Genomic DNA, 14,243 nt, shown 5'->3' with positions numbered 1-14,243 from the left:
TGCTTTGACAAGCAAACTATGGCGTCTATGAAAATGGTAAAAAAAAACCCAAGTAACTAGAGCTATGCTACATTCAGCAGCCATGAACTTGTAATACTTAGGCCTAATTTGGGTCTCCTAAGAGCTGCACTTAGAAAATAAAATCAGCTTACAGATTGGTGCAGTTGTCACATGACCAACCACTTCCTTCTCATCTTTAATCATAGTTGGCAACATACTTTTAAACCATAGCTAATGCTAACCAAAATTTAAAGCCAATGTCAGAACCAAAGTTAACACTAAATATGCTCAATGGTGAAAGAGGAAGCATTTGTATTAAGAGGAAAACACAATCTCTCACAGCCTTCCCATTACCTTAATTATGATTCAGCAGCAGGCTACAGCAGCGCTATGTTGCTTTGCATTCAATACAGCATATTTTAAATACCATGAGAGTTGAGGCAGCTTAGCATGCTGTAAAATGTGAAAAGGTTCTCCCTCTACAAAGTCCAGGTCACCCTAGTTGATCTAATTTTTGTTAAAATAATAAAAATTGAAGGCTGCTATAAGATAGAAAGTAGAAACAAAAGTAGTACTGAAAATCCAACTTTTTAGGCATCTTTAATATTATCTTAGCATTTTTAGCATTAAATGCTTAAATTCTAAACAATAGTTAATAAAGCACACAAGAGCACAAAGCCAGGCAGGTTGACAGTTTTAAGTGTGGTCTGTCATTTATCGACTAGAGCCTACTGGGTGGTTCAGACAGAATGCACATACTACATGAGATGCTGGAGGGGGGGTTGTATATATAGTACTAAGCATGTTTCCCAATTTCTAAAAGCAGCTCAAGTGAGCTCAAATATACAACAAAATCAGACTTTGATGTAGCAAACGTGTCTAACATTTTCTTGCGTGTGTAAATACAGCCTTGAGCCTCACACTGGTTTAAATGTCTAATTTTACAAGTAGATTCCTATTCCCCTAATTCCTACTCAAGCCAATCAAATGCAGTTATCCAATAAGTCCATGCATTTGCCTGAAAGCATCTCAACACCTATTCTGATTACCATTTTTTTCTTAGCTTTGCAATACATACTACTTTGAATCCAAAACTGTTTAACCAAACTCACTGATCACTCATCAATTTTAGGGTTAGAACATGTTCCAAATCTGAACCCTGAAATTTATGCACCAGCCACCATCATTTCTACTGAAATTCTAGTAGGCATTTCCCCTGAGCTACAATAGGATAGCTGGAATAATGGCACAGGATACTAGATTATGCTTTTTTATTCAAAAGCTAAGATAGCATCAATATCCATGTCATGGTGAATCAGAACACATGTAAAATACCTTACAATACATTAGATTCCAAAAAGGTACCAAAAAGTACAGTAAAATTAACACTTCCGTTAGAGGAAATGTATGACACAAAACCAATACAAAATAAAAAGGTGGAAAGTGACACTGGTTCCCTAAAATGCATCTCATTCTGTACAACTGGAATAACGTAGTTCATAGTTAACTCCAAGAGGCAGTCCCTAGATGCAGAGCTGCAGCTTTAAGCAGACCATCAAAATCAGTTTCAATTTAACCTATCAATAAAATCATTAATCTTCAGCAAGGCTGAAATTTACACACCACACTGTCTAGACAACTATTATCTGTAAATATTAAACAAAGACATTTCCAGGGAGCTCTTCAGATACACATAACAGGCCATAGAAATGTATTGTAAAGTTAATTTTGGTACATAATTGTAATGTCCATCTACAGCATTGAGTACAAAACCTATGCAGTTGTTTTCTGCATTACAGCGTGCCACTGCATACCTGAATACCTTTTTGATCAATATGGCTTGTAGTTATTCTGATGACCACGTCTTGGAGCTTTCCCATAATTTGAACTGCCTTGACCTATAAACAAGAGATCAAATGCATTAAACTGCTATTAAGTTATGCTTGCATATACCTAATACAGTTCTCTTTACTTACTGTAATCATAGCCCGGTCCATATCCAAAATACCCATATCCTGAATAATCATAGCCTCCATAGCCATCATAACCTTCCTGATAGCCGTATCCTTGACTCCCATAACCCTGGTTCCAGTAATTGCCATAACCTGGACTCCAATTTTGACTTTGAGCTATAGAAAGGAAAACCATCCACAAAATCCCATTTTAGTATAGAGGTTTGTTTTAGAATGTGTCCATACTAACGTACTGTGCATAATACGTACCTCTTCTTCCACCTCTTCCTCGGCCACCCCCAGATCCAAACTGTTGTTGCTGATACACTTCTTTCGGTTGTGCAACCTTTATCTCACACTGGGGGGGAAAAATAAAGGTTTGTATTTCAAACACTTCCTTCCAACATTTATCTATGGTTGAAATAATGTATTTTTTTTAATTTGAATAGAATTCCCACGTTATTAACATACATTAGGCTCAGAGTAGATTCAAGTTTTCATCTGAATCTCTAGCTACTGGATGGAAAGAGGCAGGACAGCAGGACTTTTAAACACTTATCTTCAGTGTGCATCTTAAAAAGACTCAAATCACTAGAATTTATAATGATTAAAGTTGATGGCAGCCTCTCTATTTTAGTCCATTTATTCCATGCACAATTGCCCTCCAAATAACAATGCTATGCATGTCAACCTGCTGTCCTAGGATTCTAAGTCAACAGCATGCAATTTCCCTTTAAAAGTTTTCTATCAAATGCTTCCATTCAAACCAGTCCCCTCTGTGATCAGTTAGGCAACCTCCTTTGACTTGTTTGGTATGGCAAAGCACATCCTAAACAATGTAAGCTTCGCCTTACAAAGAATATGGTGGTAAGACTATGTATTTTAATCAATTTTTAAAATTAAGCCAAAAGTCTGTTTTTAACCAGTTGTCTTGGCACTTAAGGTAAGTAAAACTACAAAAAATAATAGAAGTAAAGATTACTGCCCCTTTGTCCCTGATTTCTTCCAAAAAGTCTTTCCAGAGTAATGGAAAGGGGTGTGTTTGCTACTCCTGAACAATGTGGGTACATAAAACTGGGCAGAGTGGAGATCCATTTACACAAAGTGTTGTTGCCTGAGTTGGGATTTCAAGAAGCTTTTCAGGAACAAGGGCAATTGCAAAACTATTTTGTTAACTTTCCTTGGTTCATTCATCTTAAAATCCAATAGATGTTTTAAAAACATTGGTTTAATGTCTGTAAAACTTGCAAAGGAAGTCCCAAACGCCATAAATTACACTGGCCTCTTAAAAGTGACCATTCTATCTTAAGGTTTGACATCTGTGGCTAAAAACTATTAATCATTTTTTTGGCTTCTACTAGACACAGGGACTAGCAAGATAGGTGCTAGATCAGGCATAGGCAAACTCGGCCCTCCAGATGTTTTGGGACTACAACTCATCCCTGACCACTGGTCCTGTTAGCTAGGGATGATGGGAGTTGTAGTCCCAAAATATCTGGAGGGCTGAGTTTGCCTACTCCTGTGCTAGATATTGGAAATGCTATCCAGCATAACATAAATCAAAGAGCCCTGTGCTATTATATGCTCTGTCTTCCCTCCCTACAGGCTCAATTGAGTTACTTTCACACTGCATCCACACCAACAAACTATGGTTGTATGAACTCTGCAAATCAATTAATGATAGTCTAAAAGGGTCACACAACCTATAGAAGCACTAAATAAAAAATAAATAAAACCACTATCTATATTTGTACCTACTCTTAACTACCAAAAGGAATTACTGTAAAAATATTTTTGGGGGGTGGGGAGCACCAAATATTGTCCTCACTCAGGGCACTTTATTACCAAAGTCACACCCCCCCGGGTCTATATGGCAGTTTGAAATGCAACATCCAACTTGTTTCTATGGAAGCTGTTCCGGAAGGAAGGAAGGAAGGAAGGAAGGAAGGAAGGAAGGAAGGAGCTCCTTGAATTGTATAGGGATTTGCAATCGTGATTTGATGTTACATCTGATCCACCTTGCTAACAAAGATCATTTGTGGAAACCATATGGATATCCTTCCATTATTTTATGTCCTTCAACTACTCAAGCAATGTGGCATTTCCCCAATGGACACTACCAACTAAAATCAGTATTGCCATTTTATTTTCTGTAACCTAGAGAAAAATAATTAACTACCAGCTCTTGTTTCTGGAAACACTAGACTCTGAAAACTTTCAAATAAGCACTTGTAGTATTGCGGCCTTAAACTTTCAAGTGAGTGATCTTACGCTGGTTCCTTAAATGTGTACAACTTGCATGTAATTCTTTGGCTGTGTCTTAAGATGTAATTCTATTGTGCAGATGGCATGGGGGCTGCATGAGCAAAAGACTGTAAGCATTATTACGTTCCAAACCTATGGGCTCATTCAGTCCCTGTGCATAGCTTCCATGCACAAAGACGCTCATAGAATAGAACAGCCTTGTTTTCTTCATCCAGCTGTAACACATGGTGTGTGCAAGGATCATCGCAGGCCTTTACACAAACTGGTGTGTGGGTGTGACACTTGTGTGAAAGGGAGGAGAAAAAGAAAAACAAACTTGTGTGTCTTATAATGAGCCTACATATACAAGTAGATTAGATCAACCACAATCAGGTTTCAGTTGTTATGGGACCTAGTTAATAGGCATGGGTGTTCAGGAAATATTAACATTGAAAGCTTATATACCCAGAGATAGTATTTTAGAACAAGGGTGTCTTCAGCTCTGAACAAACAAACTATAAATGCTATGCAGCAGTAAATCTTTTCCAACTGTATTTTCACATAAACACAAATTAACCACTGTATGAACAGCCCCTAAAAAAAATCTTATAGTTAGTTCATTAAAACATGAATACCCACCTTGCTACCACTGACATTGTGGAATTTTTTCTCCAAAATCTTTTTCACTGGATCTTCTTCTTTAAAGGTGATGAACACAAACCCCCTTCTTTTATTGGTCTTTGGGTCCATTGGTAGTTCAATTGCCTCAATCTAATGAAACATAATTTCCATTCAAAGTTTCATAAATTTCACTGCATTACTGTACCTTATAACCCCATCCTGCAAGTCTCAGATTTTAGTGTACAATTGCCCAGTGTTAAAGTAAGTTGAATTCAATGGTTAAGTTTTAAGATTTTCTTGGAAGAAAGCAACAACTGGGTTTCATAAGCAAATGGTTAGTGCTTTATGAAACTATAATGGGGGGAGGCCTTTGGTCTACTGACTTGTCAAATTATTACATCCAAGGCTCAATCCCTCAGACTGAACAGTGTTTATCAGGAAAAGTTTTAAGATCCTAAAAAGCAGTATCATTTAAGACCGTATCAGTGTCAGATCTAGCTACTACAGTATGCAGTGATACATGGTTTTATGTAGAACTATCAGGGCATTTCCAATTCCCATATTTTTCCCAACTATGGGTTGGTTGAAAGACTAACATATCAGGTGCATGAATGTGTACATATCATGTAGCAGTCAATATGACTCTAGAGCCCAAAGTATACCCTATATTTCCAATTATGTAATTCTGAATCTGAAATTCTCATGTGAGAATAGGATGCTGGACTAGGTGGGCCTTTGGTCTGTTTCAACATAATTGTTATTTTCTTAGTTCCTATTCTATTTAAACTCTTTCCCTGATTACACACCTCTCCAAACTCTCCAAAATATTCTCTGATTTTGTCTTCTGCTGCTTCTGGGTTAAGTCCACCAACAAATATTTTCTTCACAGGATCCTTTTTCATTGCCATTGCCTTTTTAGGATCAATCACTCGGCCATCCAATTTATGTTCTTTCTGTTCCAAAACCTACAAAGTAGTTTAATAAATCAGAATGAAACTGGCAGGATATACAAAAGTATTAAAATGTTAGGGTTTGAATCCTTCCAACTCACTTTGTCAACACTTGCTGCCTCTTTGAACAGAATGAATCCAAAACCTCTTGATCTGCCTGTGTTAGGATCCATCTTTATTGTGCAGTCAGTCACTTCACCAAATTTTGTAAAGTAGTCTTTCAAGTCTTTTTTGCTTGTATCCCAACTGAGACCACCAACAAACATTTTCCTGAAATAATGTTTAAATGTTAACTTTAATGCAGCAGCAAAATGGTATAGCCTAAGGTGCTTACAATTATGAAAGTCAGTGTCTTAACATGCAACATAAACAGGCAACTGATGTCATCAATTTCCTTTAAACTGTGACATTAAATCTCACTTCCCAAATATGCATTTAGATTTAACTACCAGAAAATAAGTACAAAGTGTTATATTAGAAGTTCAATTTCCTCCCAAATCAGTCTATTTCAGGTTTCAGCTGTCTGTAACAAAAACTAAATACAAGGTTAAAATACTATGCATGCTACACATTGATATTATAAGTGGAAAAATATTGCAACTCATATTGTCATTTCTAGTCTCATAAAAACAGGTATAAATGAGGACCTGTTTTACTTTCTATGATTATTGCTCAATACTTTTAGTAACTTATGGACATGCTGCATACTCCTCTGACATTTCAAAAATCAAGCATGTAAAAGAACCCTACCAAATTTGTGCATCATAACCTTTTTATGTTGATTTGAATGTCTTACATTACTGATACAACAGAAATAAGACTTAGCAGTTTCATTAAGCCACATATTGGGAATCACTACTCACAACACATTTCTTAACCGTTCCTAAGATGCGTCTCGTCATAGGAGCGTCACTCAAACAAGTTAGTCCCAAATGATTAATAAAATGAAAATAAATAAAAAGCATAGTCTTACAAAGTTACAAAAGTGTCAACTGACTGTTTACAGTCAGTGTTTATCCTACAGTTCAGGTAAGAGACCATGTGAAATTCTATTTAGCATTTGCTAAGCAGTCTGGAATATTGTTTACTTGTATCATAAAATTTGTGTTCTATTCCTAAAGGGAGAGAAAGTGTTACCTGGCAGCAGCAAAAAATACTGTGATGCTTTTTTAAAGCATAAATGTTTGTAGGCAACCTACTTTTATCAAATGCATTAAAAAAACCCCAAGATTAATATAGAAACTGCTTAGTTGTTTGATCAAGTTTTGTTTATACATTCACTGCTCCTGTTTCACAAAAAATGTTGCCTATTTAAGTATGAAAGCTTAAAAAGCATCTCCATTGCTGCAAAGCCAATAAAATAGCATGGAGCCAAGTGAAGGGGTTTTAGTTTGTCCAATTGCTTTTTAGGAGAGTCTCTCAACTGAAATCGCTAACGAAACATTAAAAAAATGGGGGTGGGGGGACGCGGGGCAGAACTGAAGGTCAAATGTGGTCCAAGAATTGAAGGCAAACTGCTCAGTTTCACTTCAAGGAGGCTACTTTTTAAGACATCAAACTTCCTAAACAAGAACGCACCTATAGAAAGTGTCCCGCGCTTCACCCAACTACCGTCGACTTCCGTCAAGCGGCAAGAGGAAGCGAGTCAGTGTATTTGAGGAAAAGCACGCAAGCAGGCGGGGGAGAAGGGGGCGGGGGATATGAGATATCTCTTCAAATTTTGTAGATCTGCAACCCTATTACGCGGTCCCTACACACCGCCAAGAGATCGCGCCAAAAAAAGCGCGCAAGGAAAAACTCGCCGCAGCTCCGAAAAGCAAAAAAAATGCGCCCAGCCCCTCCCCCACCACCACATGGCGCCAACAAAAGGCAGCTCCAGAACAAAGGAGGAGGTCCCGCCGTCGCAGCCCAGGCCCGGCTTATTGTGCTTCAGCCCCAAAAGCAAAGTCGCGAGGGAAGCGAAGCGCGCACCCCCGCCCCGCTATAGCGCAACAGCTATCCTTTGTCCAAAAAAACCCACAATCAAACAAAAGCCCGCACCAAACAGGAAAAGGGCGCGCAGGGCTGAGGCGAAGCGACAGGGCGTCGGGCCTGTCATCCCGAGCATATTTCTACGGCCCGGCCCGCCTGACGCGACCAGAAAAATAAAGGTGAAGATAAAATTAGGAAGCAGCTCTGCTCACCCCGCATCCTCCTCGTTCTTGCTGGCGTTGATCTGGTCGCCTTCGGCTCCGTTCTGGCTCCCAGCGGCCTCCGCCGAAGCCTCCGACTGCCCCGCCGCCGCCTCTTCCTCCGTCGCCGCCGCCGCCTCCTCCTCCTCCTCCTCTTCTTCCTCGGCTACGGCCACCGCCGCCAGCTCCTCTTCCTCCTCCTCCTCCAGCTGCTGGTCCGGCTGCTGCTCCTCATCGCCGCCGCTGGCGGAACCCTCGGCCGCTGCTGCCGCCGCCGCAGCCTCGTGCCCATTTTGGGTGGCGCCGAACTGGTGCTCCACCTCAGCCATGGTCGATGCTGCCGCTGCCTCGAACCTGCGCGAGCGACAACAACGGAAGTCCCCCGCCCTCCCGTCAGTGGGGCCTAGCAAGGGGAAGGAAGGCGCCTCTCCGGGTGCCCAAGCCGCCTCTCAACCACCGCCTTCCCCTCTCGGGGGCTCTAGGAACTCACGTTTAAAGAGCCGCTCCCCTCACGATCTCAGGCGACCCCGCGATCCGGTTCCACGAGCCTCTTGTGGCCGTAGTCGTCAGCCGCTGCTCCGCCCCTCCCGCGCAGTTCCTGACGGACGAGCAGACACGGCAGTTCGGCGCTACCCGAAGGCGGAAAAGCACGTTCCCGCGCCGCTTCCTTTTATAGACTCCTCGGGGCCGCGCGGGCACCCTCCAGCAAGCCTCCCGCTCATTGGCCGAGCGCAGCAGGCACCCGCATAGAAGGGCATTTCTCATACGTCGCGGGTAGGCCCATGCGCTCTCTTCACCTCCTACTCCTAGCTCTGCGGCCTGGCCTAGGCCTGCGGCTAGCCTGTGGGAATGTCGAAATAGAAACCTAAAGGCCTCACAATTAAAAAGGCAGAGAGCGCGAAGGAGTCCTCCCCCTTCCCCTTGAGACCACCAATTCCCGTATGGGAGGAAGCGCTATTAATCTCTCAACACAAATATCCCCGAATAAGCATAGTTGGTTGCTCTGAGGCACCGGCAGCGACCAGCCCCCACAGCCCCGAGCGGCGCCTCCCCACCGCATTTCCCCAGCAGGCCAAAACCACCCGCTTCGCCGCCCAGAGCGGAAGGCTGGGGGAATGGAGACGCCGGCTGCCCCCGTTCTCTCCCCCCCTCCCACACAAGGGAGCAACGGGGATCGGAGCGGCTGCTGTCACTCCGCTGTGCTCGCTCTCTGAATATGGCCCGGTGATTGGGGTGAGGCCCACTGCAGTGCCCAGAACCACGAGACGAGGTCACTGCTACATAACCCTCCAACATTTCCCCGATGAAAACAGGGACGCCCCACTCCATAATGATAATTTAACTATTTATACCCCACACATCTTACTGAGTTTGCACCAGCCACTCTTGGCAGCTTCCAACATATATAAAAACATAATAAAACATTAAACATAAAAAAATCCTTCCCTATACAGGATTGCCTTCAAACATATCGGGGGTCAGATAATGCCATACCCTCCAACATTTCTCTGATGAAAATAGGGACATGCTAAGGAAAAGTGGGGGGACGCAGGTGGCGCTGGGGGTAAAACCTCAGTCCCTAGGACTTGCTGATCGTAAGGTCGGCGGTTCGAATCCCCGCGGCGGGGTGAGCTCCCGTCGTTTGGTCCCAGCTCCTGCCCACCTAGCAGTTTGAAAGCACCACTAAGTGCAAGTAGATAAATAGGTACCGCTTTATAGCGGGAAGGTAAACGGCGTTTCCGTGTGCGGCGCTGGTCCTGGCTCGCCAGCTGCAGCTTCGTCACGCTGGCCACGTGACCCGGAAGTGTCTTCGGACGGTGCCGGCTCCTGGCCTCTTGAGCGAGATGAGCGCGCAACCCTAGAGTCGGACACGACTGGCCCGTACGGGCAGGGGTACCTTTAAGGAAAAGTGGGGCATTCCGGGATCAAATCAGAAACCGGGACGGCTTCTCTGAATCAGGGATGTCCCTGGAAAATAAGGACACTTGGAGGGTCTGCTGCTAGGATGAGCCACTGCTGCTTCCTCCCCCCATGTCGCTATGGGGATTGAGACTGCTTACCTGAGAACTAGACTCGATGGGGGGGGGCAAATGAGTGGATGCAGCTGTCTGATTCTAGCAAGCCACTTGGCTGCCCAAGCAGAAGAGGTAGCTGCAACTTGGATTAGCTTTCTTTGGCCTTTCGGGCTTATATCCTGTGAAGGAACACATCGAATAAAGAGGGGTAGTGGGGTCCTGAAGTGCCTTCTTTTCCCTTTCCATGCTGACAGGGCCATTCCTTTTTACATACACTACATTCTGTGCCACTAAGAGGGCAGAATACCCTTAAAGGCACGCACCCTTAGGTTAACACAAGCATTAATACATCCAAAGAATTGGGGAATCCAATCTCAGCACAGTTGCCTCTCTAAGGAGCAGAATAAAGCATATCTTTATTCTAGGAATTTCCTCTTTGCCAGCATTATCAGCTATGTCACTCTGTTATAAAATAATGTTTCTCTATGTTGGGAGATGGGGTGGCAAGACCTCCCAAATCCCTAGATTCAGTAAAAGGTGAGCAAACTGATAAATTATTTAATTTAGCAAGTTAACTTCCTCATGAGGCCAGGTTGGTGGTGGCTAGCCATGGGTGGGCCATTGAAGAAACAATGGTGCTGATATCCAGTCACTAGCCCTTCAAGGGAAGATAACTAAATTTGTGAACCAGTTGCAGAGGGTGTGATGTCATCACAGGAAAAAGTGTCTTTTGCAGCAGGTTTTTGAAACTGAAGTTGCCAGAGTGACAGGTGGCAATAGGCTGCACCAGGAGACCAGGAACAGAGGTGCTTGGCAAGGAACTGTATTGGCACCCCTTTCCCTGTTCCCTTGCATCCTTGGCATGGAGATGTTGACTGCCCAGAGCAGTGGAGGAACAGCCCAGGGAGTGCATGGTTGGGCAAGCAGACTCATGGCTACTCCGAACCAGAGTGGAGTGGTGTGATTTTAGCGCTAACATAGCCATTCCCTAGGTATGTCCCTGCCAGCATGGCTGGTTTCTGCCATGGACTCAAGCTTACTGAAGTTGAGGAAGCAACAAAAGACACTCTTGAGGTGTAATGTTCTGCACCCTTCCATTGAAGGATTCAGGTTGTAAATATGTGTAAATAAACCGTAATTCATAATACACTATAGCCTCGGTTGTGCCTTAATTTTCTAAAGTAAACATAAACCCTGGTTAAGTGCCAGGATCTCTGGAATCTTGTGTACTGCTTGGCTGAGACTGAGGTAGCCTGCAACTATATATCTTGGCCCAGGATGTTGGTCTTCATCAGGCTTCGGTTTCATGCAATATTCGGCAAAATGGTTGATGAGTCTCTGTACAGCTTCCTTAGAGTGCGCTGTCAAGGCTGTGTCATCTGCAAACAACATCTCTTGGATAAGGACCTGCCACACTTTCATCTTGGCACGGAGACATGTCAGGTTGAGCAGACCCCCGTTGCTCCTTGATTGAAAGTACACCCCGTCTTCAGTCAAGCTGAAGGCATATGAGAGCACCAGGGAAAAGAATATGCCAAAGAGAGTTGAGGTGAGAACACAGCCCTGTTTCACACTGCTCTTTATAGGCAAGGCATCTGAGGATGAGCCATCATATTGGATGGTGCCACACATGTTCTCATTGAAGAAAACAATCATATTGTGAAGCTTAAGTGAGCGTTCTATCTTGTTGAGCAATGTGAAGTCCTTTTGACGTGAGTAGGTCAAATGTTACATATATAAAATGCTTTCACACATAACATGCTTATAGCCCATATAAAACATTTTGAAGAGCACTTGGGCTCCGCTTTGAAAATAAACAAATAATTATTATTCTGCCTCAGAAAAGCCATTCTTATCCCTGTTTTATTTTTCTCACACCTCATAGCCTGCCCTGCCCTGTCCTCCTTTCCTGCTCTTATTTCCTTCAGTCAGCATAACATATTGTCTCCACAAAGCCAGAAACTACGCAGGACTCCAGGTTCTATTGATTTAGCCCTAAGGGGGAGGGGGGTGTCTCTGCTGCAAACAGCATCTGCAGCCATCAACTCAGCAAGACTTTCCTGTCTCCCACTTTTTCACAGGTAGGTGTCCTGCTGTGAGCAAATCTATATTTGCTGTAGAACTGGTAAGGAAGCAAAGAACAATGGACATGAAGAATGTGTGTATGCAAAGAATAGCACTTCAAAGAAATATTCCTGTTAGACTATTCTGAAATATGTGTAAGCACACAGGTACTTAGAATGTTAGTGCAAGGCAAGCTCATTCAGTTTAACTGCCTGTTAGCTTCAAGCCCTTTTTTCTAAAAACCTGTCAAATTATAACTGAGGTTAGCTGGCTAGGGAAGAGGCAACTGGTTCTTTAGTGATACCAATTTTGGGGAAAGGGACAAAATGTTTTCACCTGACTGCAGTGGCTTTACATTCTCTCCAAAAATCAATGTCTCCCTGTGACTTGTATGGCCAAAATTAAAATTGAGCTTCAGATTGTGACAAATACTTTGCCAGTAGTATGCAATCTGTCAATACTTGTTTTTATGGAGAAAATCTGTGGCTGATGGGACAATAAATAACTTACTGGGAAATACATTCCACTGAAATCAGTATCACTGCTGAGTAAACATAATTTGGAATAGTCTGTGAAACAATGGAATACATGGTATGCAGTTAACTGCTTATTAAATTAGTATAAATTAAGGCATCTGACAGATCAGTACGGAACATAGATGTCCCAACCACTTCCTGTTTCTTCTGGCTGCAAGGAGGAATTGTATAAATATCCTTGTGGGCCAAATGTTAGAGGATATGCCCTCTTGTAATGAGATGTACATTTAGATAATTTTCAATTGCTGGTAAGCAAGACCGCAATCCTATGCACATTTACTTGGAAGCAAGTTCAGTTGTATATTGAACTTGGGATTTACTTTTTGCAAAAGCAAAAAATTCTGAAGGCTACAATCCCTCATGCACAATTACTAGGGAGTAGCTCCCCTTGATCTTTATATAAGTTACTTTCAAGTACGGTAAGTATGTGCAAGTTTTGGGCTGTAACAGACAAATGACATGCTCAATATGCAGTCCTATGCCACTTACCTGGGAGTAAGCCCCATTGAACTCAGTTCTGAAGTTAGTGTGCCCAAGTGTGCAGCCTTTGGTTTGCTATTTAAACAAAAAATCAATCCATCTTTCTAGCCTCAGCACTCTTGAAATGGATCTCAAAGTAAAAAAACAACAACAATCCAGTAATACACAATGTTGTAGACAATAAACACACAGCACTTCGTTAAACTAATTGTCTCCCATAAGAGGCAGTAATGAACATCACCTTATTTGGTTTTAAAAGAGATTGAGACAAAGGCTATAAGCGGCTACCAGCCACAATAACTATGTTCTACCTCCACCGTTAGAGACAGAGTTGTAGAATTCTGAATACCAGTTGCTAGAAACTGCAGAGAGAGATACTGTGCTCAGATCCTGCTTGTGGCTTCCCACAGACATGTTCAACACCTTGCTTGTTGGCCTGCAGGGTCCCTCAGGGTTCTGTTCTGTCCCCATACTATTTAACATTCCCATGAAAATGCTAATGACACCCAGCTCCTAAATCCAAGGAAGCTGTCTTGGTTCTAAACTGGTGTCCGACATCAGTAATGGAATGGATGAAGGTGAACAAACTGCAACTTAATCCAGATAAGACAGAAGTGCTATGGTCAGCTGGAAAGCAGAACAAGGAATCCAGCATGTGCTGGATGGGAGTAACACTCCACCTGAAGTCACAGGTTTATAGTTTGGGCATGCTCCTGGACTCAGGCCTGAGCATGGACAAAACATGGTAAACAGATAAAACATAATTCAGCTAGAACTATCAGCATCTGGTATTCACAACAGGATAACTTATACACATCTATAAGACAGAGATGGGACTGCAGAACATCTTCATTTGCTCTACTGAAAGGCCAGCAACTCCTTTCCTTGAGCTCTTTACATTCCAGCTGGTCACTACAAGAACTCTACAAAAGCAACTGTCCATCTTGCTGACTTGTCTACTCTGACTGACAGCATCTCTCCAGGGTTTGGCGCAGGGGCTTTTTCTAGCCCCACCTGAAGATGCTGGGGATTGAATTTGGGTCCTCCCTGCATGCAAGAGAGATGCTCTACAACTGAGCTGTGGTGTTGTATAGAGTGGTCACTTATATGCAATGCCAAAAAAGAGGAATGAATAACCAAAAAGTACAAAAGAGGAACATAGGTTTGCATTAAAATTGCATATACAGTACTAATTTATAGTAATAGATGC

The 14,243-nt window shown here is 42.7% G+C and overlaps 1 protein-coding gene across 2 annotated transcripts; it reads right to left on the bottom strand.

Annotated features, from left to right (window-relative positions):
- Nucleotides 1-1,542: 1,542 nt before the first annotated feature.
- On the bottom strand, nucleotides 1,543-8,877 carry HNRNPAB (heterogeneous nuclear ribonucleoprotein A/B). Of its 2 annotated transcripts, XM_053376929.1 has the most exons (8): nucleotides 8,429-8,877; nucleotides 7,951-8,292; nucleotides 5,869-6,037; nucleotides 5,624-5,782; nucleotides 4,836-4,967; nucleotides 2,223-2,310; nucleotides 1,977-2,129; nucleotides 1,543-1,898 (listed from the first exon to the last, which is right to left on the bottom strand). In XM_053376929.1, the coding sequence occupies exons 2-8, from the start codon at nucleotides 8,265-8,267 to the stop codon at nucleotides 1,831-1,833; spliced, it is 1,086 nt and encodes a 361-aa protein (XP_053232904.1). In that variant the 5' UTR covers nucleotides 8,268-8,292; nucleotides 8,429-8,877; the 3' UTR covers nucleotides 1,543-1,830. The 2 variants fall into 2 exon arrangements, with proteins under 2 accessions (XP_053232904.1, XP_053232905.1); XM_053376930.1 differs by lacking the exon at nucleotides 1,977-2,129 and having other exon boundaries at nucleotides 8,429-8,837.
- Between the last annotated feature and the right edge of the window lie 5,366 nt (nucleotides 8,878-14,243).

This window comes from Podarcis raffonei, chromosome 2 (genome assembly GCF_027172205.1).
Source record: "Podarcis raffonei isolate rPodRaf1 chromosome 2, rPodRaf1.pri, whole genome shotgun sequence".
In the NCBI taxonomy this organism is placed as follows: Eukaryota; Metazoa; Chordata; class Lepidosauria; order Squamata; family Lacertidae; genus Podarcis; species Podarcis raffonei.
This window is presented reverse-complemented; position numbering and strand designations above follow the sequence as displayed.